General features: G+C 44.9%; 2 protein-coding genes across 2 annotated transcripts; one reads left to right on the top strand and one right to left on the bottom strand.

Moving 5' to 3' along the window:
• Positions 1 to 13,573: 13,573 nt before the first annotated feature.
• Positions 13,574 to 14,506, bottom strand: LACBIDRAFT_325484 (uncharacterized protein; the record flags this gene model as incomplete). The annotated part of the gene is made up of 5 exons (XM_001878867.1): positions 13,574 to 13,617; positions 13,673 to 13,736; positions 13,844 to 13,942; positions 14,141 to 14,162; positions 14,385 to 14,506. The coding sequence occupies 5 exons, from the start codon at positions 14,504 to 14,506 to the stop codon at positions 13,574 to 13,576; spliced, it is 351 nt and encodes a 116-aa protein (XP_001878902.1).
• Positions 14,507 to 16,702: 2,196 nt separating this feature from the next.
• On the top strand, positions 16,703 to 17,738 carry LACBIDRAFT_317393 (uncharacterized protein; the record flags this gene model as incomplete). The annotated part of the gene is made up of 5 exons (XM_001879079.1): positions 16,703 to 16,719; positions 16,773 to 16,813; positions 16,862 to 16,990; positions 17,048 to 17,596; positions 17,650 to 17,738. 5 exons carry the CDS (start codon positions 16,703 to 16,705, stop codon positions 17,736 to 17,738), a joined length of 825 nt encoding a protein of 274 aa, XP_001879114.1.
• Between the last annotated feature and the right edge of the window lie 1,004 nt (positions 17,739 to 18,742).

Here is an 18,742-nt window from a genome sequence, read left to right as displayed (position 1 = left end):
AGATAGATAGATGTCTCTCAAACTGATTCAGGTTCTTTACACAATTATTTCTAACTTGTGGCTTGTTCTCGAGACAAATGTAAAGTATTTACACCAAGGTGTGACACATCCAAATTTGATAGATACACGAGCATATGGCCAAATTTTGTTCAAAAAACTATCTCAAGTATATCATATAATCTGTTTCAATGTATTCTAGTAATTGAATCCCGTCCAAGTGCTCTGTGAAGTGCATATTGCGGGGACGGCTAGTTACACCACGGATCCTGGTGACACAAGTTGAGACTCCGCTGCATGCACCTGTCGCGGTCTCGTGCCAATTGCGACACGTCTAATGTCCAGCCGCAAATCTCGGAAAGAGGCTGCACATAATGCTGAAGCTCAGATCACTGCTGCTATCGCTTTCCGTCATGAGAAATCACTGGACGTCGGGGTCAAGACACCCAGCTACGCATCTCTTGCTGTCCAGTTTGGTGTCAAGAAAACAACCCTCCACAGCCGATACCTTGGCCTTCATCAATCTCCTAGGACTGCACACGAGAAGCAAAAGATCCTTACGGCAGCTCATGAAGATGTTCTGTTGGAATGGATGTTCCACCATGCTGATGAAGCAAGGCCCTGGGGTCGCGAGAAAATTCGCTCCAAGGTTTTCAAGATGATAGGTCGCCGGCCATCGTTGGACTGGGTCACAGCATTTAGGGTGCGACACGAGGAGGTGTTGAAGTTTTGTGGGACGTCGGGCTTGGATCCTTATCGGGCTCAAGCATTCAATCCATATTGCATTGCTGATCATTTCCGAAAACTTGGGGCAGCGAGGGAAGAGTATCAGTACAAGGTTTGGAACATATACAACTTCGATGAGACAGGAATGCAGATTGGTGGAGGGAGGAAAAGGACGGGCAAGAAGTTCTTCATAGCTCGTTGTTCGCGAGCGAGGTACAAGCAGCGGGATGCGAGTTTGGAACTCGTCACAGTTGTCGAGTGTGCATGCGCAGATGGAACAATGCTGGATCCTGGGTTCATATTCCAAGGCGGACATACCTATGACCTTGACTGGTTTTTGGCAGAATTCCCTAACATCTCGTGAGTGTCCAATTCATTAATTTTGCCAATTTGTCTGACAACATTGAGTAAACAGGATCGGACTGACGCAGAATGGCTGGACAGACGACTATCAATGCTTGAAGTGGTTCGGGGATGTGTTCATCCCTCAGGCCCGTGCAAGGGCCGCCAAGTTCGGAGACGTCGATGACCTGATTCTCCTCACATTCGACGGTCACAGTTCCCACCTGACCGACGACCTTCGTGAAGACGCAATTGAGAACAACATCCATTTCCACAAGTTCCGTGCACATACCACACACAAGGTTCAGCCATGCGATGTTGGATGCTTTGGGCCTTTGTCAAAGAAATGGCTGGAGAGAATGGAGGACATTGTTGAGGAGACGGGAGAAGGGTTGCGGAAACAGGATTTCGTCAAGGAGTATATGGCTGTGCGGGCAGCATCCATCGATAAGGAAAGTGTTCTAGCAGCATTTCGTAAGACAGGCATTGAACCTTTCAATCCGGACATCTTCACTGTTGAGGACTTCGCACCGAGCCATGTTTCCTCCACAAAGGCCCACATGCCGCCATCATTCCCCAACGCAACAACGGGAGGCTCTGCCAGTGCTAGCGATGTCTTGATGGAATCAACACCACCATCCCCTTTGCTCGCAGCCGCCGATGATGCACCAGCAGCAATGTGTTGCAGTCCGGCTCTTTTAACCAACACTCATCGTGAGGAGAACTCTTCGTCAACGATACCAAGTTGTTCAGATGCCGAGTTCATCCCAGCCGCTGATAACTGTGCTGTGGGTTCGGATGGTCGCCTTCTCGATGCATCACAGATCTCCTGGGACTATGACTCTGATGGTCAAGACATACCAATGCTACCATTGTCACCCAATGCTCCGTCACCACCGCCACCTGTCAAGGCCGCTCCCATTCACTTCTGGGGTCCCAAAGTGCCCGAATTTGCTCCTTCAATCATCGATAGGCGCGCACCACTCGCTCGGCAGCTCGAGACTACTCAGAAGGACTTGAATGACGTTCACCAGCTTTATCTGAAGGAGTTTCAGCAAAGACAGAAGCTCGAAATGCATGCTGAACTTGCCGGACTGGAGATTGAGAAGTTGAAGACACAGATGCAGCTCAAGAAAGAGAAAACCGAGGGACGGAAAGGAAGGCAGTTTCACTCTGCGGCTGAGTTTTTGATGTCGAAGGAGGCATTGGCAACATGGGAGGTGGAAAAGAAGGAGAAGGCGGAGAAAGAGATGGTGGAAAAGGAGAAGCTTGAGGCCAAGACTGCACTCGAAAAGGGCAACGAAGAACGCCATGCCCGGCTCACTCATGATGCGACGATTCACTACCACGGGAGTCTGAGATCAAAACGCAAGGCAGAACTCGAAGACATCGCATGCCTTCTTCACATATCATTCACACAAAAAACAACAAATTCACAGCATGCCGATGCTATCGTGGCCCATCTGAGTGCTACACCAGAGCTCGCGGACGATCCACGATTTGAAGGCCTTTACACCAATATCAAATCACCAATTTCACGTGCTGCGGAAGACCACTTGGCAACATCACCAGCCGCGGCAGAAGGCTCTCAAATTGCATCCACCTCAACTATAAATGCATCGATCCTCGTACCACCACCTTTTCCTCAAATCCGAACCAACGAAACCAACCAGGATACTGAAAACATCCCACCTGGGCCACCTCTGTTATCAGCCTCCCATATTGTGCACATTCCTCCGAAGTCAATCAACCACCCACATCCTCCCAGCCCTAATCTGTATATCGCTACATCTACTAATCTTGGACCACTCGGCTCATCGACACGTCAAAATTGTTTGGCGTGATTCCGTTAACTTCCTTTCTCTCCGATTTTCTACTCCTAAGATACTTTCTTACATATAACTCCAGGACATGCTTCGAGTCATGATATTGATACTACTTATTAACCATACATACTGATGATAGATATGTACAAATCAGCTTCAGATCCCTTACAGAGTCATTCTGACGACAGGACCAAAACGTTGACAAGCAGGGAAGCCGAGCGGCGTTTGTAAATGCCGATGTGACAAATGTGTGACGATTGGACCAAGACACCCTTCGGTGTATGCAAATGAACTTGTTTCATCGAAATCAAGCTACAGTAGCACCACATCGATAAAATTCTATTAAATTCTGCTGAGACTTACATCAAGCGGTAAAAACTGTAGGCTTTTCTCCCTACAAGCCAATAAAAATAAACTGTATTTATTGTGCTACGGAGCCAGACACCAAAAACGGTCCAACTCCCCCCACGTGATAGTACTGTAGCATTTCAATCAATTCGACGGTCATGCGTCACGGGGCCCTTCAAGTTGCTGAAATGTCACGGTGGTCACGCAGATTTCCGTAAGGTGTTGAATTCATCTGGTGGTCATGTGACAAATGTCAAAAATTTCGTTGCCTATGGCACTAAATAGTCGAAAATTTGCCCAAATTTTCGGCTTGTCACGGCGAATTTCTGAGGTTGTCGAAACCAAAATTTCGACAGGCTTGTCACGCGTCACGGGCCCTGTCAAATTGAACGAAATGCTACAGTATGTACCAAAAGTCTCGGTCACCTGCGGTCACCCAGGTGGTGACCTCGGGTGACCTCTCACGTGACCTTTCACACGCGTCGTTGGCGCGCCGTCACGCCTCGATACATGAAGTGGTGACTTGGCCTCCTGTGGGATAATATATGCTCAATCAGGCTTTCAAAAATTCAGTTGAACAGAATGAATAATATTTGGTCTTCATTTGAAGGAAACAGGTGCATCATGTACATTTTGGCCTTTGTTTGATCTGTTTCCTTCATAAGGCTGTCCTTCATCTGGATAAAATGAAGCTTTTGAAGAATCAATTGAAGAAATTTCCAAATGAAAATTGAAGCAAACAAAAATTTCTTCAGTTGAATTAAGTTAACAAATAATGAAAAATCCCTTCTGAGTGTGGCCTTCAAACGAGACCTCTCATTTGCTTCATTTGGTCAATCTTCAGTTGAAGGAAATGAATGTTCTCTGTTCCTCAACTGAACAAATTAACTACTCAAAGTCCTCCATCATGCCCCACTGATTCCTGCAGGAATGGCACAGGAATCCACTGGAATCCGCAGGAATGGACAGGAATGGCACAGGAATGGACAGGAATGGCACAGGAATGGACAGGAATGGCACAGGAATGGACAGGAATGGCCTAAAACACATATTTTGGAGCCTAGAGTATATTATGGAAAATTCCAAGCTTAGCTAGATGTCATGTGACTTAATCAACTCAGACCTTATGCTCATAACTTCTAAGAATTCTTTATGATATTTAGACTTGAATAGGGAGAATCACAGTGTATTTGATAGAACTACATAAATCTATTCTACTACATTGAGTGTTAAAGGGAGGGGGAGGGAGTGGGGGAGAGTGATGGAGGGGGGAGGGAGTGGTAGGGAGAGAGAGTGGTGGAGCAGGAAATGGGGAGGGAGGGGGGAAGGGAAAAGGAAAGGGGGACAAGGAATAGGGGATTGACAAGGAAGGGGGAGGGACAGGGAAGGGGGAGGGGGAGGGAAAAGGAAGGGGGAGGGAAAAGGAAAGGGGAGAGGAAGGGGAGGGGAGATGGACAAGGAAGGGGGAGAGAAAGGGGAGGGGAGAGGACAAAGATAGGCTCAAGGAAGGGGGGACAGGGAAGGGGGGAAAAGGGAGGGAAGGAAGGCTCAATGACGTGGGCGTGCGTTGTCGACGACGTGGGTACTTGACAATGTGGGCGCGCATTGTTGTCGTGTTGCGTTGTCGTTGTGGTGTCGCATCACTGTCGTGGTGTTGCGTTGCCATCATCATGTTGCGTTGCCGTCATGTTGCATTGTCGTGGTGTCATCATATGTGCTTGTTGTCATCTTTGCCAACAGGGTGGGTGCTCTACATCATGGGCACTTGTTGTCATTGTGTCGTAACGTGGTGTGGTGTTTGTCAATGGGTGCTCATCGTCGTGAGCGCCCATCCTGTCGTGGTGGTCATTAACGAGACGTGTTGGGATGGGGCACTCACCTTGTTGCCACATCACTGACAGCGACATGGCACATTGGTTTCCCATCGTCGGGGGCACGTCCTCATCTGTGGTCGTGGCTGTCTGTTGACGTGGCCATCCTCTGTTGATGTGGTTGTCGTCTGTTGATGTGGTTGTTGTCCATTGGCATGTAGTTGTCGTCCTTGTTGTCCATTGATGTGGTCATCGTCTGTTGATGTGTGGCCATCCTTGTCATCCGCTGACATGTCGTCATCCTCGTCATCTGTCGTCGTCCATTGTCGTCCTCGGTGGGCGGTGACGGCGATGGTTGTGGCTGGTGGTGGCTGTTGGCGAGGGTGGTGACATGGTGTGCCCAGTTGTTGTTGACAACAATGGTGGTGGTTAGAAGACAAACATTGTGGATTGTTTGATGATGCGAAATTGAGTCTCGGCATTTGCCGAGACTCGACTTTGGCATGGGTGTATTAATGGTTATTAATATTATTGATTAGTAATGTGTATTCCGGACATTGCATTCTGGTTGCATTCCTTTTTGTCCATTCCGGGGACCATTCTGGCTACTAATCAGGAATGACATCATTCCTGAGGAATATTTGTCCCCCGGAATGTCATTTTGGCTGGTGTCTCTGCCAAATTTGATTCCTCTGGATTCTGCAGGAATGACCGGAATCTGGCAGGAATCAGTGGGGCATGATAAAGACCTCCAGGGAATGGCAGACCAGATCCATTCTTCGTGTGGTCGCACAATGGCTTTGGTGAAGAGATTAATTTGCTTGATTTTCAAGAGTTCTTGGTGTACCTTATGTCGTTCAATCAGCCCAGAAGCTCAACACTATGACTGTTCAGGCTGATGATGATGCACCGCCTTCTTCCTATGAGGAACGACACTTCCATAGTTCACAAAGCCTGTAACGGTGAGCTAATGTACTACACAGTACACACTACTTCCCTTCTTGCATGACCTGGGATCATCATAATGTTTACTTGTGTTTATTTATCATTATATAGCATCATGTACATAACAAAGAAACTAACTTTGCAACCACATTATACATTACATGTGGACAGAGTCACCCCTTTTCTATATGGCTAGGCAGCCTTATGCCTCCCCTCCAGGATACAAGAGTCCTGTGCCAGGTGACTGCGTCCCAGTTCCTGGGTCACAGAATATCCTCAATGTGGTATCGCCTCACAGCACCACATTACAATCTCTCTCCCACATACCCCAGATATTCTCTGCTGCCATCTTGCACTCACGCCTTTGTCAAGAAGTCCTGATCTGCCCTACGGTTTCACAAAGCCGCTCCTTTCAAAGTGGAAAGGGATAACAGGAACCTGATACGATTTGCGTTGTCATGTAGCTTGCAACTTGATAAGTAACGAATTTGTTGAATCTAGAAATCAACCATCAGCAGCATGATATATAACTTCAATCAAAGACTTACCTCAGGTTCATTGCAAACCCAGTCTCCACATCTGTCAGGGTTAAAATGTATCAATTGAGGGTATGCCAGGTGAGCCAAGAAGTCCATCCTTGCACTCTGACATGATGAGGACCAAAGGCTGCAACATCCATAAAAATCATCATTTCTCTGAATTCTCTCCCCAAATCACTTACCGAACCTGCACCTGACTATCCATAGCCAAAATCTCAAGATACTCCATCTTCCTCAGTAATCTGCTGCCCACCATGCTCCTCCTGTCCTCCTTCATCTCCTTCTGTCGTCTCTCCCAAAAACTCATCACCTCCTTGGTGACTTACTCAGGTCAAACACGAAACTATCCAATGTGAGGATATCCAAAGTGTACATCTTCCCCGGCCCCAACCCAGAACCAACAATGCTCCTCCTCTTCCCATTCCCATCGCTTCCAACTCTCAACGGGAGCAAACCGGCAGAAACAATGGTGTTCTCTCCACCTGCAGGAGTGCCCTGCAGTTTGATTGTTCAACATTCTCTGTTCACCAAGTGCATTGGGGACATATGGGCCAAGGGACATTGGGGAGGGGCATTGGTGGATTGAGGCAGGAATGTGGGGTATGCAGCACCTACAGTTACCACATGTCCCCTCTAGTTAGAAGGGGTCAGTGATTGCGTGACCCCCTCTAAGGAAAGGTCTTATTTACAAGGGGGTGCCAGGATTTAAAATAAGGACCAGACATCAAAATTATTTTTAGTGGGACTTGGGCTGAACCAACCACCCAACGTAATCAGGCACATGTCCATTTTAGGAAATATGATGTCATCCACATGCCACCTTTTTCCCTTTTCCATCACTCAATGCCCAGCAGGCTGTGAAAACCCATTTTTTGAGCTCCCTGTCAAACTTGAAATGATCGAGGTCTTTATGCTGCCACTGCTTTTCTGAGCAGACTCCGGCCAGACTCTGTCGGACTGAGGGTATTCAGAACAGACATTTTTTCTGCTTTGCAACTACAGCAATTTTCCGGTGAATTTCCGAAGCTTTTCCGAGCATTTCTGGTCGGACCTCTAAGTCCGTTGGACTTCCAATGGACTAACAGCAAACTAGCAGCCAGTCCACTGGAAATGACCAGCAAGCACCAACAGAATTCCAGCGGACAAATCCAGCAGAAGTCCAACAGAATTCCAACAGACTGTTGTTATTATAATTATATAATATAAAAAAATGCAACATCATGGAATTGAACACTGGACCTCAGGCAGTGAAGAATATTGAACATGATGCTGAACCAGCTGCACTAAGGCAGCTTTGAAATAGGTAGGTACTTTGCATTATACATACCTACTATTTGACCGCCTTCCTAGAACGGTCATCGGCAAACACCGACACTTGATTTTCCCATCATCAATGATCCACATCTCTCTTCCTCAACCACATCCATCCCCAGTGACGACCACAATCCAGCATCGTCCAACAGCGATGACACACGGCACCATCGTCTTTTCAAAGTGAGTGCCCATCCCCACCTTTCAAATCTCTGACACAGGTTCCAGGTGCCATGTCGCCAACATCAACGTGGCAACCAAACGGCGAACGACAAATCTGATAGATTCATCGTTCATTGTTGTTCAAACATGCATTGGTGAGCACCCCCACCCCAACCTTCCTCATCTGACCCATCAACAGACGACGACACGCGGCCCACCATGCCCACCAGCACCCACCAACGGCCACGACAGCCCACTGACCCATGACGACACGACACGCAACACAGATGGCACGATGACATGTCAATGACATGCGATGTGGACGACACGACGACAAAGGGGGACAACAGCCCACGACTAGTGTTTAAAGGTTCAGTCCATAGGACTGCAAAAAACCGGTGGACCGAACTGAACCGGACCATGGACTGGTCTTTTTTTCAGTTGCAGTTGCCCCAATTTGGGGTTGGTCCAGTTGCCGGTTGCCTCATTTCTAAAATCTTTTAAAACCGTTCAAAGACCGGTTTTAATCGGTTGCAACCGGTTAAACGGTTACGTGCGTTACATAGCCTTGTAACCACATTTATTGCCTTTTATTGGGTTTTTGTTTCATCAAAAACGGTTAAGAATTGAGAAAGATATAACCAAATCCATATTTTACCCAAGTCTCTAGGAGATGTAATTCAGTTTCAGTCATAGCTATGTCAAATCTTCATTAAATCTCTTGAAAATTGGTAGAATGATGGGTATTTATATGCTTTACTATTTTATATAACCCGTTTATTTTTCAGAGTAATAATGGTTGCAATACAAATGGTTTATATTGATATAATAAATTATATGCAAAAAAACCGGTCTGGATCGGTCTGAACTGGTATTATGGACTGCAAAAGACCGGTCCTAGGTGGTTCGGTTCGGTTCCCTCAATATCTGGGTCGGTCCTGGACTGGTTGCAGTCCACGGTTGCGCGTTTTGGGGGCAAAAAACCGGACTGAACTGAACCTTTAAACACTACCCACGACGCCCACCAGCACCCATAAATGGCTACAACAGCCCACCAACACCCCACGAATGGCAACAGCAACCCAGCACCACCCACGATACGACAATGACAACGACAACAACATGACAATGACAATGACACGACACACGAGGACGACAACACGACACATGAGGATGATGACAAAACACACGACACTAGGACGGCAACATGACATGATGCAATGACACGTCAATGATGCACACCAACGACCACATGCGAACAGGGATGAGGGCCCAGCATCACCATTCCCTCCCCTTCTATCAGTCAATGCCCACCATCCCCTCCCCCCTCCATTACTCACCACTCCCTCCCCTCACCATTATTCACCACTCCCTCCCCCCTCCCTTACTCCCTCCCCCTCCCTTGCTGCTTACCACTCCCTCTCCCCTCCCTTACTCCCTCCTCCTCCCTTGCTGCTCACCACTCCCTCCCCACTCCCTCCTCCTCCCTTGCTGCTTACCATTCCCTCCCCCTCCCTTTCTGTCCCTCCCCCCTCATTTTTTGTCCCTCCCCCTCCCTTTCTGATCACCACCCCCTCCCCACTCCCTCCCCCTTCTCTGTAACATAGAATGTAGTAAAATAAATTTATGTAGTTATTAAATATACTTTGTTTTTTGAAACCTCAATGTCTTAAGGAATTCAGCATAAGGTCTGACCAGGGCCTGATGTTTAGATTTACTTATAAGAATTGCAGACTGAACACTTAAAGTTAGTGTTTGGAAGTCCGGTCACGTGACTGGAAAAAGACTGTAACCAGACCGGACCAAGACCGCAAAAGACCGGACCTGCAGTTACGGTCTTTAATTTTTGAGATGTAAAGACCGCAAAAAAACCGGTTAATGTGAATCGGTCTTTTGTAGCCCCTTAAATACCCTTTAAAACGCACCCAAGAACGTACGATTTGGTAAAAAAACGAGAGAGATATGAATTAAAATGTAAATTACTTTTGGGAATAATAGATGTACCAGACTTATTTTATAGAAGCACCAATTCCTAACGGAATTTGACGTTCTTGGGCTCGTTTTGAAGCTAATAGAGATGTTAATAAATTTACCAATTCATAATTTTAAAATATTAGCCTAAAGACCGGTCATAAACTGGTTAAAACCGATGCAGACCAAAACCAGTCTATAGACCGCAAAAAGACTGCAGACCATGGTTTTTTGTGGTCCGGTCTGGTCTTTTGACTTCTGGGGAAAAGGCAGACTGGTTACGGTTATGGTTAATGCCCCTGGGCATCAAAAAACTGGACTGAACCGGACTTTCAAACACTACTTAAAGTCTGTTGGAAGTTGCACATTTTTTGCTTAGAAGACCATTGGAAGTCCAGTGGAAGTCCAGCAGACTGAGAACTTAGCAGTTATGACTGACTGGTTTCTGCCTCTGTCCATTGGAAATCCAATGGAAGTCCAGTGGACATCCGACAGACACAGAATTCCGGCCAGTCCAACCATTTCTTGCTTCTAAATGACTTGAGCAGACTTTCATTGGACTTTGCCTGGACTAGCAGCAGAATCCAGTCATGTCCAATGGAATCCGACGGTCTTCTGACAGACTGTCCACTGAGTCCATCAGAAATGGCAGGGTCTGTTGAAAGTCCGTCGGATTCCGTTGGACAAACAGTGGGAGTGTAAAGTACTGGATGCACCTGTTGCGTCATTCGTCATTCAGATGGGGATGGGGCACATGCAAAAAAAGCGAACAGCAACCTATATAATAAACACAGCAACGAACAACAATGGATTTCATCTGTTGTCAGGTTGCCACATCACCTAGACTTTGTGTCAGTGAAAAAACGTGAAGGGGAGGGGGCTTGCTCACCTGGGCCTCATTTATCCCAATAGGCAAGGATGGCAGATGGTGATCTGTCACCATCCGCCGTCTGGTTGCCATGTTGCATACTGTGCAGTACACGACGTGGCACCTGCACCTGAATTCTGTATCCAATGACAATGCATCATCTATGATATGCATCAGGTAAGTATGGGGACGAAGGGGGCATGACTTAGCTGCTGTACCACTCCATATGGATCTTTCATGCCAAATTAGCAAGGAAACTTGCACTGCTCTCCCTCTTCCCATCAACCCTCCATCGACTGAGCTGGAAGAACCATGTGCATGAACACAGAATCCAATTTTACACAGCTGTCATTGGCTGACAACTGGAGCACACCACAGCAGGCTTGGAGTTCCTTGAACTCAGCCTATCTGCCAGACCGGGCCCTATCTCACATATGCTTACTGAGTTGAGCTTGGGGTTAACCAGCACCACCTGTCCCTTACCAATGATACCCTACACCTCCTCCCTGCACTGCTCTCTTTTTTGAAAGTGATGCTGGACAATGCCACATTTTCTGTCCTTTCAATATGGGCTATACCCGCCCTCCAGAACCTCTCTGTTCTCAGCACAGATTTCTTGTACACCAGCAAAGGGTTCACTGCATTCTTCAAGGTGCATGGGGATGAGCTTCAACAACTCAAGTTGGGGCATTTGATGGGCAAGTAAATCCAAGCAAGCAATGCTGGGGGTATGTAAAGGCATCAATCTCTAGATTTACAGATCCTTAGATTGGCCTGTTGAAGGGCTAAAACTGACAGGAAGGCTTGAAAGCAGATCTGTGAGAATGATGCTTTGTTTTTTTTCCCCATGCCTTCCTTACTCAGTCCCACTTTGCTTGTACTCTGCATATGCTTACAGATATAAGAATGTTATTGTCAATTTTTTTAATGTGGAAACACAGCTGTGGATCCCCAGATTTTCATATCTACAGATCTATGGATCCTCAGATCTTCATATTTAAATCTATGTATCCCTGCATCCTCAGATCCCAGTATCTCTACATCCATGGGTCCACAGATCCCTGGATTTTCAGATCCCTAGACCTGTGGAGCTTCATATCTCTACATTCTTGGATGTTTGGATCTTCATATCACTATATTTATGCATTGACAGATCCTTGTATCTCTACATCCATGGATCCTTGGATACTTGAATTTTCATATGTCTACATTCCTAGACACTTTGACTGATATGTCATGAAACTGTCGAATGGACAGACCAAGATGAAAGGTAAGGGTAAGGGTATCATTTGGTAGGTGTTAGTGATGTGCAAGGGTTTGTCAACCCTCTAAGGGTCAGGGGTAGGGGTCAGGAGGGTAAGGGTAGAGGTCAGGATTTTCTGACCCTCACAAAAACCCCAACCCTTCACAAGGGTTGGGGTTTGTAGGAGGGTAAGTCAAGGGTAGCTAACAGGTAAATTTTAACTCAAATTTTGCCTCATGAAATATTTGGATGATATATTTTGGGCAAATTTTGGGTAACAGGATAGTAAAGAATTAGTTTAGGAGATTATCACCAGTGTTCTGGTATTATAAACATGGAATTGTATATATATATAATGACACTCTACATCCTCATGTTCATCAAATAATGGTAGTTTTCTTCATTGTGAGCTTGCAAAAAAATTCCTTTTTGTAAGAATTTTAATCTACAAACAAAAAGCCAACAACCCTTGATGCTGACCCCCAGAGGGTTTCTTACCCCTCAAACCCCCCATCTACCCCAACCCTTACCCTTCCAAAACCCCAACCCTCACCAAGGGTTGGGGTTGGGTAAGGGTAAGGGTATAGGTCATGATGAAGACACCCCAGGGTTACCCCTGCCCATCACTAGTAGGTGTACAGGTTGGATTTGACAGATATAGTGCAGGTTGGTATACCTATAGTGAGGGTTAGCATATTACCTGTGGTTGTACCCTCCATGCTCAAATCAAGCATTGGTGTTTGCCAGCACTTCTGGTCATCCTCATCCTTCACCCTGATGGATCTCTGGTTGGCCTATCATTATGAAAACAGTTGTCATATCTCATCTTCAGATCCTAGTACCCCTATATAATACTTTTCTCATATTATTTTAGTACCATCATCATCTCATTTCATACTTTTTTAGTACTCCAAGTGTTCTATTATTAATATTACTATACTTTAATGATATTTGTTTATTAACCACTCTAATACTTTTTGATTACTCTTATTGTTATTGCACTGTACTTTCATAGTAATCATCTTAGATACCATCAATATTATTGAGGGACTGGTATCCAGTTGGTATGCTGATTCTGTTTAGTTTTAAAGTATGCTTTCAGTACTCTTTCTTTAGTATTTATTTAATATACTTTGCATAGCTGAAGCCAAGAGGGAAGGAGGAGGCAAGAATGGGTGGATCTGGGATCAACACCCATAAGTGAGCAATGAGCAGTTACAAGATACTCAGCTGGCCCAACATGATTATGCATACTGTAGGAAGTACAGATATACAAAGCACTACATGTAGTGCAAGAGGATGGCAATACTGCTGACAAGATGGTGGTTCAAGACAAAAGACCAATTAATTATGTAAGATATCCAAATCTAGCTATATACCACTGTTTGACTATGGCCTCTGGGCATTCCCTTCCAATCTGTATCACAGATCCTGCAGATCTGCAGATCCCCAGATATTCCAGCTGTTTTCATAATGATAGGCCTTCAAAGGCCTATCCAGCTATCATATCTCAAAGATCCTAGTACCCCTATATAATACTTTCCATATTTTTAGTAGCATCATCATCTCATTTCATAGTTTACATTTGCCAGGACAGATTTCTGGGTCAGGAGATATGAGGATATGAGGATCCATGGATCTGTGGATCTGTAGATTTAGAGATACAAGAATCTGTGCATCTGCAGATGTAGAAATATGAGTCTGTGGTTCCATGGATCAGTTGATGTAGAGATACTAGAATCTGAGGTCTTTACCTTCCCTGGGTTATTCCATGTGGAATCCATATCAATGTTGGCTAAGGACCCAGCCAATTTCTGATTCCATAGACATGATAGATTCCATATGAAATGATCCTGGAATGGTCATGGAATGATTAATTCCATATGGAATGCAGGCATATCCACATTTATTCCATGGAGCAGTCAATATGGATTCCATGGAAGGAATTAATGACCATTATACCATTAGAATACATATAGATATAGTATTTATAGTGTCCTTACTATATTTAAGTAAAAAATAAAATTTGCATCTGAGAGAATTGAACCCACAATGTCATGGGTGGAAGCAGTGCTGTAATCACCTGAGCCACACAGGCTTTGTTATATGATAAACTAAAAGTATCTATATAGCATCATTTGTCACGTGGCATCTCAAACATGACAGCTGTTGCTGAAACATTGCCACATTGTTTCTTCCTTCTACCACCACCATCACCATTCACCCCCCAGCATCTCAAGCCACGACCGCCCACACCATCGACGATGACAATGCTGATGACGCCCGATGACACACAACATCATCAACAACCACCCTGCCACGTCACACAGATGGGAGGCGACAATGACGATGTGGAGGACGAGGGTGACGAGGGCCCAGCCCAGGTGAGTGGGCACAACCACCCACCCATCCTCCATTTTGACACCAACCCGCGACGTGGCAATGAGATGATGAGCGATGACATCCATCATCACTCATCATTTCTGTTCGGCCATGAGGACCTACCACCACACCATGCCAACATCAATGAGTGCCCACCACCACAACTGCCCACTGACCAAGAAAAGTGCCCAACAACGTCAATGAGCGCCCACGAGCAAGGACCACTGTCAACGAAGACAAGCACCCACGAACCCATGCCCATCAAACACAACCCATGCCAACCCCATGAACAGCACCCAGCACCCAAACAACATGTTCCGATATGAGTGCCCACCAACATTACCAACTGTGGGCGCCCACGAAAACGACCCCACAAACGAAGATGCTTGCTTGCGTGAATAGACACTGGCAATGATGAGCTCAGGTGAGTGAGCTCCATGTCTCTCCATCCCCACTCCCTCTCCCCTTGCACTCTCCACCCCTTCCCCCTCCATCACTCCCTTCCTTCTCCACACTCCCTTCCCCCTTCTATCACTGCCCCCTCCATCACACTCTATGACACTTCACCACTCCCTCCCCCTCCACTCTCCACCTCCCTCCCCCTCCCTTTAGTATTAAATGTAATATGATATTATGTAATTATATTTAATACATTTAATTTTCTTTATTCAGTAAGAATGCTTTTTAAGTTTGAACTTACCATGGATTCCCCTGAAAATTGTATGAATCCACCTAAGAAAAACATGGAATCCATGTGAAAAAAGTATGGATTCCATGTGGAAAAAGTATGGAATCCATCAACCAAAGTATGGATTCCATCTGGAAAAGGATGGAATCCATCCCCCATTTTATGGAATCCACCCCCCTTCCATGGAGTCCATATGGAATAACCTGGGGAGGGTAAAGTGCTGTAGAATCCATGGATCCATGGATCTTAAATCAGCAGATTTATGGATTTTCATATCTCTACATCTAGGGATCTACAGGTCATCATACCCTGGTATCTCTACATCCAAGCCATAGATCTATTGATATAGAGATATTAGAATCCATGGGAGGATACATAGATCTGTGGAGATAGAGATGTAAAGATCTTTGATATTTGAAAGTTTCATACATTTCTAGTTGAATGTAGAGATACCATGATTAATGGATGATTAGATGCAGAGATACCAGGGTCTGAGGATCTGTAAATCTATGGATGTAGAAAGTCTAAGAATCTGCAAATCCATGAATCCTGGAAAACTATCCCCTGAAGGGGATAGAAAACACTAGAGATTGCTTATAAGAGAAGAATGAAGAGGAAAGGAAGGGGTGATGGATTGCTTTAACTTTACATGAAGTCCATTGAGAGTCTAAGAAAGTGAAAGAGAGTTTGACATATTCTTGAAAGTTCGCATCTAAGTTTTGTGTCATCATTTTTCAATGTGACGTTGATGATTTCTGGTGTATGGAGATGATATCTTTCTACATCCATGGGTCCACATAGGCATTGTTATGGGTTTGGTGACCTGCATGGGTAAGGGTAAGGGTACCATTTGGTTTGGCCTATCATTATGAAAACAGCTGTCATATCTCATCTTCAGATCCTAGTACCCCTATATAATACTTTTCTCATATTATTTTAGTACCATCATCATCTCATTTCATACTTTTTTAGTACTCCAAGTGTTCTATTATTAATATTACCATACTTGAATGATACTTGTTTATTAACCACTCTATCACTTTTTGATTACTCTTATTGTTATTGCACTGTACTTTCATAGTAATCATCTTAGATATCATCAATATTATTGAGGGACTGGTATCAAGTTGGTATGCTGATTCTGTTTAGTTTTAAGATATGCTTTCAGTACTCTTTCTTTAGTATTTATTTAATATACTATTCAGTATTATAATATGATTTTAATACTCTCTCTTCAGTATTTATTTAATATACTGTTTAGTATTATAATATGATTTCAATACTCTCTCTTCAGTATTGAGTCCTCACTTTGAAATTATATATTTCTAAGAAATCATACCCTTCAGATACTTTCTAAATTTCTTTCAACCCATACCATGCTTCTATTATGAAAGTATGGTATAATGTTGCAATCACACAAGGTGGTGACAACAGTGACTAGTGACTGTCAGCATTTGGGTGTTTGTGCACCAATTTTAAAACTCAGAAACTCAACCATCCTTCCTTTCCCCCACATACACCATCTTATGCAGTCCAACAGAGTATGTGTTTCTCATCCAGGTAGTTGTTCTCCTACTCGAACTCAACCCCCTTTTGACATGCATCCCCTTCAGCGACCAGACCCAAAGGGGTCCATCCTATGCCATTCCAGCTGGTAAGCTTACCCTTTCATTGTGTACTCGTCTATCTAACCAACTTGTAGATGATTCCCCTCATGATTCCTCTGACGACGAAGATCAGTTCATCCACCTCTTGCACTCCCAGGTGCCAAATCCAAGAAAAAGGCATACAATGTTTATTGGGGCTCCTCAACGGGAATGTTCACATCATGGTGTGTTGTTTCAACTTGGCTGTCTTGTATTGTACTAACAAAATAGGAGTGCTACAGAGATTCAGGTAAAATACTTCTCAAGAGCTTGCTATGAGGGCTTCCCCAGTTTGCAAGATGCTCTCACCGCATGGGACATTGCCATTGCTTCCAAGGCAATTGGACCACCCTCTGCTGGTGTGCCTCGTCGCCGTTGCAGCAATTTAGAGCCTTCCACCCCACCACGGTCCTTAAACACCATTCCACCACTTGGTCCAATTAGCATGCCATCGCACAGAGGTTCATCCACCCTGGCTTGGCCATTGCGTGGTTCGTCCAGTATCTCCACTCTGCCTGCTTCCCAGACTATAACCTGCACAAGCCCAACATGTTCTAGGCATGCCCCTGCCATGACAAGCCCACCTTCAACCCCTGTCCGTCCAGCTGCTCGTGATAATGGCTCAGCACTCACCCCTTCTTCACCTAGCTCTTTATCTGTTGACCCTCCAGCCACCCCTTCCTCCCATGGCTCTGCTGCTTGTTTGAGCTCCATCACAGCTGCACTTGAGGGACTCAACATGGATGCCTACTACATTGTCATTCGAGGACGCAATCCTGGCATATATACTAGTAGGTATGTCAGCTGCATGTATTTTTGTTTTGTTACTTACATTTGAATACAGTTTGGCTGCACTTGCAGCAACCGGCAGTGACATACATGGGTTATGTTGCATGGTTGGAACTCGAGAGCTCGCCAACGCAATGTTTGTAGAGCATGCAATGAAGAGCGATGTAGAAATTATATTGTAGTCCTGTGATCCCCTACCAACTTTCGTAACTCCTTCCCCACTGATGCCCTGCTATATACCCTATGTTCTGTAGCTTTCAAATTCACCAAAAAGAAAATTCCCACCTCCCAAAATAAGCAAGTCATGAATTCGATGACAAAGTAAAGCAATCACATGCCACTCCTTGACTGGCACACATACCATATCAGGAAGTTTGCAATGACTGATGCCTTGAACAGTCAATTCTCAACAAGATTGTAGAATGTTCAGATGTTCCAGGATGGCTTTATGTCATTAAAGTCATCTCACCAGTCAAATTTAAAATAAGAAAAGGTCTTGTTTGCAGCTTTGGTACCTTGTTTTCTGCTAATCTTCAGAAAGAATCAGCATGAAGGAATGGTGATGATGACCTATCCTCTGGGAAATATATGTTAGCATCTGTATCCTACAAAGTCCAAATAAATATTCCTGAGGTCAGAAATACATTTTGTCGTCTTCTGTAAATTCCACACTTTTATTCATTTCTACACCGGCAAGCTCAAGGTATGGGCTCCTGTCAATTTTTGACTGAGATTACAGTGATGATAGATATCCTTGATCAGTGTCTTTCAAACCAGCCTATTCTAGCTTTTTTGGATGTCATAAAATTTGGGATTCTCGGGGCGGCACTACAGCAGAGGGAATAACTTGCCTGCTTATACAACAAACAGTGCTACAAAGTTTATTTGGAATGCTGTGATGTATACCTTCAATATGTGCCAATAATGGAGGAAATCAAGAAGCAGATGGCTGAGATAAATGAGAAGGTGGTCAAAAATGTCAAGATTGCATCAAGGTTTCCTATTAGAACTCTAACTTTAGTCTCAATATGGAGGTCTTTATTGTCCTCCACTGATTCCTGCTGGAATCTGGTGGAATCCAGGCAATTCCTGCTGGAATCTGGTGGAATCCAGGCAATTCCCGGAATTCCGGAGGAATCAAATTTGGC

This window comes from Laccaria bicolor, genomic scaffold, assembly GCF_000143565.1.
Source record: "Laccaria bicolor S238N-H82 LACBIscaffold_7 genomic scaffold, whole genome shotgun sequence".
In the NCBI taxonomy this organism is placed as follows: Eukaryota; Fungi; Basidiomycota; class Agaricomycetes; order Agaricales; family Hydnangiaceae; genus Laccaria; species Laccaria bicolor.
This window is presented reverse-complemented; position numbering and strand designations above follow the sequence as displayed.